This window comes from Pseudorca crassidens, chromosome 11, assembly GCF_039906515.1.
Source record: "Pseudorca crassidens isolate mPseCra1 chromosome 11, mPseCra1.hap1, whole genome shotgun sequence".
NCBI classification, from domain to species: domain Eukaryota; kingdom Metazoa; phylum Chordata; class Mammalia; order Artiodactyla; family Delphinidae; genus Pseudorca; species Pseudorca crassidens.
In genome coordinates, this window is record NC_090306.1 from 47,124,265 (window position 1) to 47,137,044 (window position 12,780).

Consider the following 12,780-nt stretch of genomic DNA (forward strand, 5'->3'; position numbering starts at 1 on the left):
AAAGGTGAGGTGAAAAAGAGTAAAGGTGTCTCTCTGGAGGAGTTTGGTGGTGTGGGAGAATGAGCAAAGTTCAGTAGATTGTCAGGGTCAAGCGAGGGTCCTTTTAGAATAAGGGAGGCTTATTGGGAGAAGAGAATAAACCAGTAGAGAGGGAGAGAGATTGAAGTGAAAAAAGGGTAACTGATAAGGTTAAATTCTAAGAGGAGGTGGGTGGGAATGGGACCCAGGGGAGAGCTGGAGTAACTACTTTTTTTTTTTTAAATAAATTTATTTATTTATTTATTTTTGGCTGTGTTGGGTCTTCGTCTCTGTGCGAGGGCTTTCTTTAGTTGTGGCAAGCAGGGGCCACTCTTCATCGCGGCACGCGGGCCTCTCACTGTCGCGGCCTCTCTTGTTGAGGAGCACAGGCTCCAGATGCGCAGGCTCAGTAGTTGTGGCTCACAGGCCTAGTTGCTCCGCGGCATGTGGGATCCTCCCAGACCAGGGCTTGAACCCGTGTCCCCTGCATTAGCAGGCAGATTCTCAACCACTGCGCCACCAGGGAAGCCCTGGAGTAACTACTTTTACTTGAGAGCAGTGTCATATTTATGCACTGCTTCTTTGTATTTCCCTCAAACCTGGAAGAGTACTTCAGCTTGAAGGTGTCAAGGCAGGAGCACAGGACAAGAAATCTAGTTCCAGCTTTGCCATTAAAACCCTATGTGACCTTGGGCAAGTCAGTTTTCTTCTGCAGGTATTATTTTCTTTATCTGCAAAATAATGATGAGAACTAGATAATCTCTAAACTCTATGAATCTCTTGTTAATAGGTCAGGGTAAAAAGTAAGGTTTGGAAAGATCCTGATGGTGAAGGCTGCCCATGCCCCTGCAGGCTGTAGTTTGGAATCTCTGAGGACTGGGAAGGTGGGAAAAGGCCTTCAGCTGGTGGTATGGCCAACCCTTCTGTGTGTATGTCAATCCTCAGGTACGGCAAGCGAGTGGCAGACGTAAAGGAAAGCAAGGAACATGCAATTGCAAACAGGTAAAGGCGGGCAATGAGCTCTTCCAGAGGGGATGGAATAGGAATCTCTCCTGAGATTGTTCTCTCCTCTCCTTGTTCTCACCCAAGTTTCTGTACAGCCTTATTGTCTCAACCCAAGAACTTGCTGCTGCCCCACAGATTCTTGTGTTTCCTTACCAGGTCTAACTGTGGCATTGAACCTTCCTCCTAGCTGACACCCCTTCCTAAATGCAGCTGTCTTCTGCACTGCCTTTGGAAGATTTTTAAGGGTGGGTGAGGCAATATTCTCTAGTTTCCACTTTCTTTCCTCAGTGGCCAGTTTCACTCTCAAAGGCGTCAATTTCTGCGGATGGCTGTGAAGGAGCTGGAGACTGTGTTAACCGATGAACCAGGACTACTGGGTCCCAAGGCAAGAGAAAGAAACGTTGGGAGGGGGACGATGTTCAATGATAAAAGACTCCTATGTGGGGGATGACTTGGCATTCATGAGTTTTTGCATTTCTGAGTTTTTTGTTCTGTTTGTGTATGTATATCCTGATTCCCTTGAATCTTCTTAGAGTACCCTAAAACTTCTTGTATCTCTTTTTTGGGCACTATCATAGTATATCATATATTATAGCTATTTGTGTACTTGCCTTATCCTCTATTTGACTGTGAACTAATTGAAGACAGATAGTTTTTTGTGAGTCTCTGTGTTTAATATTGGATACCACTGTTGGTATGGTTACACCGTTGTTTCCATATGCATATTTTCATGATAGTCTTCTCTATGCTTTGAAATCCATTTATAAAGTTGAAAATTCTCATAGTCCCTGTCCCCTCCTTAGGCCCTTTTTGCTTTCATGGCCCTGTCCTTCATTCGTGATGAGGTTACTTGGCTGGTTCGCCACACAGAAAATGTCACCAAGACGAAGACACCTGAGGACTACGCTGACTCGTTAGTACTTGGCATGGTTAAGAATCTTGACCTTAGATGGACTGGGAAAAGGGACGGGGGGACATCAAGTGACCTCGGGAGGTCTCAGTTTCTGCCCTGTTGTCGCTGTCTTTGTTTCGGGTCACGTTTTCAGTCTCATACAGCTCTCTGTTCTCATCCTCGACTTTGTAGGAGCATTGCAGAACTGCTTTTCTTGTTGGAGGAGATTAGGGCTCTGGTCCGAAGACACGTCAAGGTGATAGAGCAATACCACCTTCAGTACCTGGCCAGATTTGATGCTCTTGTGCTCAGTGACATCATTCAAGTATGTTTAATTGATGATACTTTGGAAATTTGGGGGTGATCCCTGGTCATTTTCCCCTGGGGGCCACCCTGGCTGAATCTCATGCTCTGTAGATTGTGTGTCAAAAAGCCTGATTTTCCCCTCTACGTTTGTTAAAATTTAAAAAAAGGACTAATAACCATAGCAATTTTTTTCCCCAAGTGAGGCTGCACAGAAATAGGAGAGAAGAGTAAAAGGCAGTTGGGTGTTAGCATGGCAGGGAACTCAGGGAGGTTCCTCCATGTCTTGTTTGGCTCTTTCTCTCTGTTTGTGGCACTTGGCAGCTCTTCCTACCTTCATACACTGACTGAGCCTTGTGGTCTTGTTTCTCTCTTGGCGGAACTTATACCTTCTTGACGGTAACTCCACCTTCTCTTTTAGAACCTGTCTGTGTGTCCTGAGGAGGAGTCCATCATAATGTCCTCATTCGTCAATACTCTCTCCTCTCTGAATCTCAAGCAAGGTAACTGGAGGGAATTGGAGGAGGAAGAGTGATGGCAAACATCTTTTTTTCTAGAAATATTGATCTCTTGAGCCAGGGAATAGCCAAGATGACTTTGAAGAGGACCTATTATACCATTCCATGCAGTTGGATAGAGGTGCTGTTTTATTATTTCCTTTTAAACTTCTATTTTTCTTACAGTTGATAATGGAGAAAAATTTGAATTTTCTGGATTGAGGCTGGACTGGTTCCGTCTACAGGTAGGTCTGTTTCTGTTAATGGTCCCCCATTCTCAAGGTTTTCTCTCCCTCACAATCCCTTCTCTTTCTAACTCCTAAGCTCTGCTGTATGGAATGATTCAACACTGAAAACTGCTGATTGGACAGGACAAATGCCAGCCAAACTGTAGTCCCAAGACTGGGAGTCTTTTTCATTTATCTTGTTTTTCTCCACCCTTTTCCGAACTCCAACCATAGGCGTATACCAGTGTGGCTAAGGCTCCCCTGCACCTGCACGAGAACCCTGACTTAGCCAAGGTGATGAACCTCATTGTCTTTCACTCTCAAATGCTGGACTCAGTAGAGAATATGCTGGTGGAAACTTCTGATTTATCTACTTTCTGGTATGTCCTGACTCAGAGCTCTTTATCAATTGACCTGATCTCTTGCCTGGCCTCTGTGGAGGACTCTAATTCCCCCAGATACACAGGAAAGGCTTGTTTTCTTTGAGATCTCTTTAAAGACGGATGCTCAAACTCCACAGCTTCTTCTTTCCAGCTTTTATCAAGTGGTAGGAATTTGAAGTTGATTCCCTTTTGTGTTGGCTTTCTTTAGGAAAGCCATTTGGACTTTACACAGCATTCTCTTCTCTGGGATAATTCATTGATTATCTTTTCCTCACGGTTATATGTGGAACCTCCTTCTTTTTATTCTTGGGACATTGTGATTTAAAAGAGACATAGAAAACTTGGGAGTTTAGTGGAGAGGACTGAAAATAATTGGGAGGGCTGGGGAACAGGGTCTTTAGAGAATGCAAATGAGTTTGTCTTCCTTGGGTATCATTTGGCCTTTACTAAGTGACCACTGTTGTTCAAAACTCTACCCTTTGAGGGATCAAACACACAACACAATATGTTGGCTCTGCTATCTGCATTCAGCATGAGTGGGAAGGTATAATACCCACGTGTGAAAAGGACATCAACATAATAATGGCAAATGTGCATGATGTTGAGAGAATACAGGGTTGAGGAAAGATCAGCCTCATGAAATTAATCAGAGAAAGTTTTCTGGAGCCTGAGTGTCAAGTTTTGAGAGAGATGTGAATTAGTAATACTGAGGGACTTCTAAATCAGGGCCCAAATCATGCAGAGGTTCTGAGGGAGGAATAGCAAATTTTGTATAAGAAAAGGGAAGGAGGTATTATTGGGTTGGCCAAAAGGTTCCTTCGGTTTTTAACGTAAAAATGAAACACACATTTTTCATTTTCACCAAGAACTTTATTGAACAATGTATTAACCCTTTTGTTCCACTACCTTCTGCCATTTTTCAGGCAGCTTCATAATTCCATCTTCCCAAAACTTTTTATCTTTTTGCTCAAAGAACTGTTCCAGGTGCCTTTTACAGTCTTCCAGGGAATTGAAATTCTCTCCATGAAGAGAATTTTTGTAAAGACGGAAATAAATGGAAATCTGAAGGTGCAATACTGCGGGTGGATCAGAACTTCCCAGCCAAGCTATAACAGTTTTTGCCTGGTCATCGAAGAAACACGTGGTCTTGCTAACGTTATCCTGATGGAAGATTATGTGTTTTCTGTTGACTAATTCCGGATGCTTTTCGTTGAGTGCTGCTTTCAGTTGATCTAACTGGGAGCAGTACTTGTTGGAATTAATCATTTGGTTTTCCGGAAGGAGCTCATAATAGAGGACCCTCTTCCTGTCCCACCATATGCACCTTCTTTCGATGAAGCCCGGCCTTTGGTGTGGTTGGTGGTGGTTCGCTTCGCTTGCCCCACGATCTCTTCCGTTCCACATTATTGTACAGTATCCACTTTTCATCGCTCTTCACAATCTGTTTTAAAAATGGAACTTTTTTTATGTTTAAGTAGAGAATCACATGTGGAAATATGGTCAAGGAGGTTTTTTTCTTGCTTGAGTTATGTGGAACCCAAACATCAAAGCGATTAATGTAACCAAGCTGGTGCAAATGATTTTCAGCTCTTGATTTGGATATTTTGAGTATGTCAGCTATCTCCTGCGTGGTATAACATTGATTGTTCTCAATTAATGTCTCAATTTGATCGCTGTCAACTTCAACTGGTCTACCCGACCATGGAGTGTTGTCCAGCGAGAAATCTCTGGCACGAAACTTTGCAAATCACTTTTGACAACTTTGAGCAGCCACAGCACCTTCTCCATACACTGCACAAATCTTTTTCTGCGTTTCAGTTGCGTTTTTACCTTTCTTGAAATAATAAAGCATAATATGCCCAAAATGTTGCTTTTTTCCTCTCATCTTCCATGCTAAAATGGCTACACAAAAATTCACCAATTTTGATAAGTTTTTTTTTAAAGGCATGCTGATATGACAGCTGTCACAATACAATCTAACAAAAGTTGTTTCGAATGAAGTTAAAGACAACTAAGTGCTACTAGAGCCATCTTATGGGAAAAAACCAGATGAACTTTTTGGCCAACCCAATACTAACCTGTCCTGGGATCCAGTAAAAATGTCTGAAAGGGTTGAGTTTCTTGGGTTCCCGTCTACCTTAAGGGTAGGGAAATTAAGGAGGGAGGGATGAATATCAATAAATATTTGTTGAAAGAATGAATATTCTCTCTATCTCAAAGGGACCAGCTCCTAAACCCTGGTTGTAAGTGTCCTTCCCCCTTTTCCGCAGCTTTCATCTTCGTACATTTGAGAAGATGTTTGCTATGACCCTGGAGGAACCTGCCATGTTGCGTTATGCCATCGCTTTTCCCCTGATTTGTGCTCACTTTGTCCACTGCACTCATGAGATGTGCCCAGAGGAGGTGAGTACTCTGAACTCCAAACCCTGTCATCTCTTTAATCACATCTCATTCTTATTCCCCCAAAACACAATTCCAAGGGTTGATTTTGGTCCCAGGAAGGGTACAAACCTAGGTATCTGATGCAAGTCCCTAAATGTCTCAGCTTTATGTAGAATGTGTACTCTCTCTGGGTCTCATTTTCTTCTTCTGTGGGAGTGGGTGGCTCAGGCTGGGCCTCAGAACAGTATTATGAGGAAGAAGTGGTTGTCCTGGTGATGACAGCTTCTTCCTTGGGTCCTCTTTCCCAAAGTACCCCCACCTGAAGAACCATGGCCTTCATCACTGCAACTCCTTCCTGGAAGAGTTGGCCAAGCAGACCAGCAACTGTGTCCTGGAGGTCTGTGCTGAACAGCGAAACCTGAGTGAGCAGGTAGGCTCAGCCCTCTCTCTGTTTCAGTCTGCCCTCTGCAGTCCCTTGGTGCCTTCCCCTCTATCTACCTTTATCTTCTTCTCAAACATCAAGTTCTCTAACCCTTTCAGGTAGGGCTAGGGCTTTTGTGTACATGAGTTTATGGCAGGCTTCTTTTTTTAGTGTAGTCCCATCGGCAGTCTTTACTCCCTTGGGACTCAATAGAGGTGTCTAAAAATACTCTAATTTGAACAGCTGCACTGCAACAAAATCTGTGCTTTCATTTGAAGTGTTCCAAGAGATGAGTTAACTTTCTAATTTACTTCCCCTCCTCTCTCTGCCCTGTGTACACATACTTAGAACAGTGGCCCCAGATCACCTGTCTTGTCTCACCTTTCTGTCCATCTGCACCCTAATCTGTAGCTATCTGAACATTTTCAGGCACCTCCTCTGTGTTTATCCCCAGGGCTGCTTTTGTGTCTTTTTTTTTTTTTTTTTGAGGAGTCATCCTTCCTGATTTTATTAGTATTTTGAATTATGTTAATAGATTTGAATATTGAATCACTAATTCAACATACTTCACCATCATAGTGTTATTCTTCCCTTTGCTTCTGGATTCTGTTTGCTGATTTTCAGCTGGAAATTTCTGCTTTGCTTTTGTGTCTTTGTCTGTTGTTTTCCCCTCCCCTCCGTTGACTGACTCCTGGCACCCGGTCATGATTAGCTCAACCTAAGTTTATAGGAAATTTGAAAATGAAGAACTTGTTCCGCTGTTGCCCTGGATTCTTTCAGGTTTCCTAGGCTACCCACCCTTCCTGGGTTTGAGTCAGGCTTTGTAGCAACTTTGGTAGGAGGAGAGTCAGGTTGTGTGCGTGTGCGTGCGTACGTGTGTGTGTGTGTGTACATATGCACAGTTATATTATTACTTAACCTTCCCATTTTCTCATATGTAAAATGGGGATAAAAATAGTTTCTTTTTATTTTTTTTAATTTTTGGCTGTGTTGGGTCTTCGTTGCTGTGTGTGGGCTTTCTCTAGTTGTGGTGAGCGGGGGCTACTCTTCGTTGCTGTTTGTGGACTTCTCATTGTGGTGGCTTCTCTTGTTGCAGAGCATGGGCCCTAGAGTGCGCAGGCTTCAGTAGTTGTGGCACGTGGGCTCTAAGGCATGCAGACTTCAGTAGTTGTGGCGCACGGGCTCAGTAGTTGTGGCACACAGTCTCAGTAGTTGTGGCACACAGGCTTAGTTGCTCTGTGGCATGTGGGATCCTCCTGGACCAGGGATTGAACCCGTGTCCTCTGCATTGGCAGGAGGATTCTTAACCACTGTGCCACCAGGGAAGTCCAAAAATAGTTTCTTAAAAGAAGTATCATAAAGGTGAAATGAAATAGCATATGTTAAATATTTGGTATGCGATTCTCAATCGATGTTAGCTGCTATATTATTGGGTATTTATTGGGCACTAAGCCCTGTGCTGGGTTTTGGGGATGTTAGCTGCTATATTATTGGGTATTTATTGGGCACTAAGCCCTGTGCTGGGTTTTTGGGATAGGGTCCCAGAAGGAAAGGTACACAATTCCTGCCCTTGGGGAATGTCCCAATTTAAGGGAGAAAGGTGTACAAATACATGTTTGAAATAAATTTAAATAATTAATGCAAGGAAGATATGTAAACAAGTACAATCATGGGTATATTCATCGCTCAACTTGAATACCTACTACATACAAAGGACACAGTTAAAGATATTTGCTCAGTGCTGTATCAAGGTTGACTAAAACATTATGTATTATTTTCACACACACCAAAACTTTTGCAAATGAGTATTGACCCCTCCAAAGTTATCATTTTGAATAAATAGTGATGTTGCCTTACTAATGGAGTTGTGTTTTTGGAACTACTTTCAGAATCTACCACAGACAGCTTTGCATAGTTTCAAGGTTGACACACCTTTGCCCATCAAGGTAGACTTGATTTTTTGGAAACAGTAGAAGCTTGGATTTTAAAAAAAACAAGTGTGACTATTAAGTAAGAAAACCAGTTTTCTCATGGCTGCTATCGTGCTCTAAGAGTAATTCCAAATGAAGAGATGTATGGAAGGAAAGAGAGGGAAAGGCAGAACGAGAAAAGAACAGACAATAAGGGAGGGACCTATTTATAACTGTTAGATGGATTACTCGGCAGTTTTAGGAACGAATCTCATTTCTCCATTCACTTGTGTTTGTTTCTAAAGCTTCTACCTAAGCACTGTGCCACTACCATCAGCAAGGCCAAAAACAAGAAAACCATGAAGCAGAGGCAGACTCCGAGAAAAGGAGAGCCTGAGAGGGACAAACCAGGAGCTGAGAGTCACCGGAAGAACCGCAGCATTGTCACCAAGTGAGGACCTAGGCCTTAGGTCCAGCAGGGCCTAAGGGCACTACCAGCAGGGCACTACCTCAAAGAAGGGAGAATAGGAAAGAGGGAAGGTGATGCAGCAAAAGAGTGCGGAAGTGGTGGTGGGGAATGACAGATATGGAAAAGCCCTTAAATATGAATTTTCTACTTTGCCTTTGAAGTCACCATCAATGTGTACTCTTCTAGGCTGAGTTTTTCCAGAAGATGAAAGGGGTCTGAGGGTCATGGGCCTGACAGATCCTCCCCAAATACTAGCAGGCAGTGCCAGACCTGTAATGGAGGCTCATTTTACTTTCTCAATTTTACTCAGCATGGACAAGCTACACCTAAACTTGACAGAATTGGCACTGACAATGAATCATGTACACAGCTTCTGTGTATTTGAACACACCATCTTCCCTTCTGAGTATCTCAGCAGCCATCTGGAGGCCAGACTCAACAGGTACCACTCTTTTGTTGTCTTCTGTTTGCTTAGTATGGTCGTTCTCAAAGCTGGGTTCCATTAGATCCATCTTGGTGGTCATTCTGATGCAGTCAATTTGGCATAGGTTCCAAGCATCTCTATTAAAAATAAATAAAAGAACCCAGACTTCCCTGGTGGCGCAGTGGTTAAGAATCTGCCTGCCAATGCAGGGGACACGGGTTTGATCCCTGGTCTAGGAAGATCCCACATGCTGCAGAGCAACTAAGCCCGTGTGCCACAACTACTGAGCCTGTGCTCTAGAGCCTGCGAGCCACAACTACTGAGCCCGTGTGCACAAATACTGAAGCCCGTGCGCCTAGTGCCCATGCTCCGCAACAAGAGGAGCCACCACAATGAGAAACCCATGCACTGCAACGAAGAGTAGCCTCTGCTCGCCGCAACTAGAGAAAGCCCACGCGCAGTAACAAAGACCCAATGCAGCCAAAAACAAACAAACAAACAAACAAATAAAAGAACCCCAAACCTTTATAGGTTTCTTTTTTTTTTTAAGATTCATTTTATTATTTATTTATTTACTTATTTTATTTTATTTATTTATTTATTTTTTACTTATTTTATTTTTGGCTGCGTCGGGTCTTAGTTGCAGCATGCTGGATCTTCGCTGAGACGTGTGGGATCTTTCGTTGCAGCACGTGAGCTTCTCTCTAGTTGTGGTGTGTGGGCTCCAGGGCACGTGGACTCCATAGAGTCCAGGGCGCATGGACTCTGTAGTTTGTGGCACACAGGCTCTCTAGTTGAGGCGCTCGAGCTTAGTAGTTGTGGTGCACGGGCTTAGTTGCCCCACGACATGTGGGATCTTAGTTCCCTGACCAGGGATCGAACCCATGTCCCCTGAATTGTAAGGCGGATTCTTTACCACTGGACCACCAGGGAAGTCCCTCTATAGGTGGTTTTGTTGAACAACCACAACTGGTCATCACTGGTTTAGTAGGGTGACTGGGGCCTTTGCAGTCAGCAGATCTGTGTCGATGCTGTTAGCTAAGACATCAGAGCAGGTTATCTAACTTGTTTGAGCCTTAATTTCCTACCCTATAGAGTAAGGATAATGATATTTAGCTTATAATGAGAATTACCTGTAACTGAGAATTGGTAGAGAATTAAAGATAATAATGAGTGACATATATAGGCCTCAACAAAATAAATTCCCTTCCTTCCACTTTGCCTCTCATTCTGTTGCTCCCTGAAGCTGCAGGAACATTCCTTATATTCAAATTGGGCACTATAGTAGGCAAATTAGGGGAGTGAGGGGAAAAATTTTTTATGAATAATCTCCTAGTCTTCTGTGTTTCATTTTGCAATACGTAGTATATTTACTCATTCACTTAACAAGTATTTATTGAACATCTATTGTGTGTCATCAGTGTTCTCAAAGCTGTTAATACAGCAGTATACAAAAGAAATAAAGACTCCTGGCCACATAAAGCTTACCTTCTAGCGGGAGAGACAAGCAAAATAAGAACGTAGGATATATGGTAGATTAGAAAATAAGTGCTAAGCAGAAAGTTTAAAGCAGGAAAAGGAGATGGGAAGTGTGTAGTGGTGGTGGTGGTGAAATTTTACATAGGGTGGCCAGGGAAGGCCTGCTTGAGAAAGTGACATTTGAGTGAACTCCTGAAGAAATTGAGGAAGCCAAGTGGGTGACTATCTGGGGAAAGGACATTCTGGGCGGAGGAAACAGCAAGTGCGAAGGCTCTGAGGTGGGAACATGCCTGGTGTGTTCAGGGAACAAGGAGACCAGTATGAGCCAGGGGGAGACTGGTAGGACGTGAGGTCAGAGAGGCTGGAGGAGTGGCAGACTGACGGTTCAGGTGGCTCTATGCCATCGTAAGGATTTTGGCTTTGATCCTGAGTGAGACGGGGAGCCTAGGCATGGTTTGAGCAGAGCAGGAACATGATTTCACTCAACATTTCAGTAGGTTCACTCTGTCTGCACTAGGGGGGCCAAGGACAGGAGTAGGGAGAACAGTTAGGAGTCTGTGCCTTGACTGTAGGAGATGCAGGCTAATTTTTCAATTAGTTTTTTGCTTGGGTGACAGTAAAATTAGTTTGTTTTCATTCCGTACACTTTAGCTATATGGAAGGAAGTGTCTCAGGTGCATGTAAAATGTCAAGAAGGTGACAATTTGATGATCATCCATGTGTAAACCTTCAGAAGCTGGCAATGGTTTCTAGGCCCTGGAGCAGCATGTCACTGGCATCATTGTTCCTAAAGCCTGGAAGTTGGCCTAAAGGTTTGGCCTCAATGAAAACTCTAAAATAGATTAGGCTTGCCTCCCATCTGTCCCTTCCGTAGTATTTTTCCTCAAGTGGTACCTCTTCTCTTTTCCTTTTCATCTGGGGAGTAGGCCCTCCTGTTCCCTTCCCCTCCCCTGCCATAAAGTTTTCCAAAAACACAGAACAAACAAAAAACGCCCAAACATCTGTGGCTTTAGGGAGAACCTGATGGACTCTTTCATACTGATGTGCAGATGACTGACAAAAGCTTGTGTTGGCAAAGGCTAATGTTCCTCTTTCCCCTACTGTTTACATTTTAACAAGGAAGAAAGCCTCAGGCAGAGGACTGACTCTAACTGTGAATTCTCAGGTTCCTGGGGAAGGTATTTTGGAAGGGGCTGGGAGTCCAGTGAGGAGGGGTGTTCCTGGTGTGCCCCTAAAATAATAGTGTGAACAGTTATTCTACCTTCTCTAAGGTTGGCTATAGATGTGTGCCAACCAAGTGTACCCTCTCTCCACCTGGCATCCCGTGGCCACTTGGGATTGCACTGCACCTCTAAGGATTTCTGGGTGTGGTTTTCCATTTCTGACAGTCATTGGAACTAATTCTTTCTGAGGAGAAAAGACAAATGCTGGCCCTGAGAATGCAGGAGGTTGTAAGCAAGCACGTACTGTTAGATGGCATTTGGGAGCCCAGGTCTTTTACCACCTGATTTAATTTCTCCAGAGGAGGCAGAAGAGCATGGTGATTGAGAATCAAATGTTATTTGATTCAGGTCCCAGCTTTGCCACTTGCTAGCTGTGCGGTCTTCACAGACCACCACAGCTGTGTGGTCTGTCTCAGTTTCTTCATCCGTAAAATGGGGATAATAATTGTACCTACCTTATTGGGTTGCTGTGAGATTTGCATGAGATAATGCGTGTAGTTAGATCATAGTACAGCACGCAGAACACAGTATAAATGTGATAACTGTTACTATGTTTGTCATTATGATTGTGATTATGGTTTTTGTCACCTAGAGCCATTGTGTGGCTGGCTGGCTACAATGCCACAACCCAGGAGATCGCCAGGCCTTCTGAGCTCTTGGTAGGAGTCAAAGCGTACATCGGTTTCATAAAGTCACTGGCCCAGTTTTTGGGTGCAGATGTGTCCAGAGTCATCCGCAACGCCCTCCTGCAGCAGACGCAGCCACTGGACTCGTGTGGGGAACAGACTATCACCACTCTGTACACAAATTGGTCAGTGTTGCTTATCCTCTCTCGCTGCCTTGCTTCTTTGTTAGCACTTTTTCCTTTATGCAGTAGGACCTCGGGACCAGGCATTTTAGCTCCTAGGGTCATAGACCCCCAAACAGAAGCCTGTTTCTGCCCGAGGACTGGAGCTGCAAGCTGGGGCAAACTCAGATCCCCTCTGTCCACCATGAGGTCTCTTTCTAAGCTTCCACGTAACATCCATTGATCTACTCTGTAACAATTTGACCCTTTTCCTCTTAATCTGCCGTTCTTAACCTTCCTTTTCTGGATTCTTACTGTTTTCATTTCAAATGATCTCTCTTCCTCTTTCTGAAGTTCTTT

General features: G+C 43.8%; 1 protein-coding gene across 9 annotated transcripts in view; it reads left to right on the plus strand.

Annotated features, from left to right (window-relative positions):
- NCKAP1L (NCK associated protein 1 like) overlaps window positions 1–12,780 on the plus strand; it is a 57,741-nt gene that overhangs the window by 27,873 nt on the left and 17,088 nt on the right. For 8 of the 9 annotated variants that reach the window (XM_067696845.1, XM_067696851.1, XM_067696852.1 and 5 more), the window contains 12 exons: window positions 964–1,020; window positions 1,312–1,408; window positions 1,827–1,936; window positions 2,108–2,240; window positions 2,640–2,721; window positions 2,902–2,960; window positions 3,177–3,322; window positions 5,596–5,728; window positions 6,018–6,137; window positions 8,344–8,489; window positions 8,818–8,949; window positions 12,226–12,444. In XM_067696845.1, the coding sequence (XP_067552946.1) occupies window positions 964–1,020; window positions 1,312–1,408; window positions 1,827–1,936; window positions 2,108–2,240; window positions 2,640–2,721; window positions 2,902–2,960; window positions 3,177–3,322; window positions 5,596–5,728; window positions 6,018–6,137; window positions 8,344–8,489; window positions 8,818–8,949; window positions 12,226–12,444 (1,434 nt within the window). The remainder of the gene's footprint in view (window positions 1–963; window positions 1,021–1,311; window positions 1,409–1,826; window positions 1,937–2,107; window positions 2,241–2,639; window positions 2,722–2,901; window positions 2,961–3,176; window positions 3,323–5,595; window positions 5,729–6,017; window positions 6,138–8,343; window positions 8,490–8,817; window positions 8,950–12,225; window positions 12,445–12,780) is intronic. The other variant, XM_067696848.1, reaches the window with a different exon arrangement.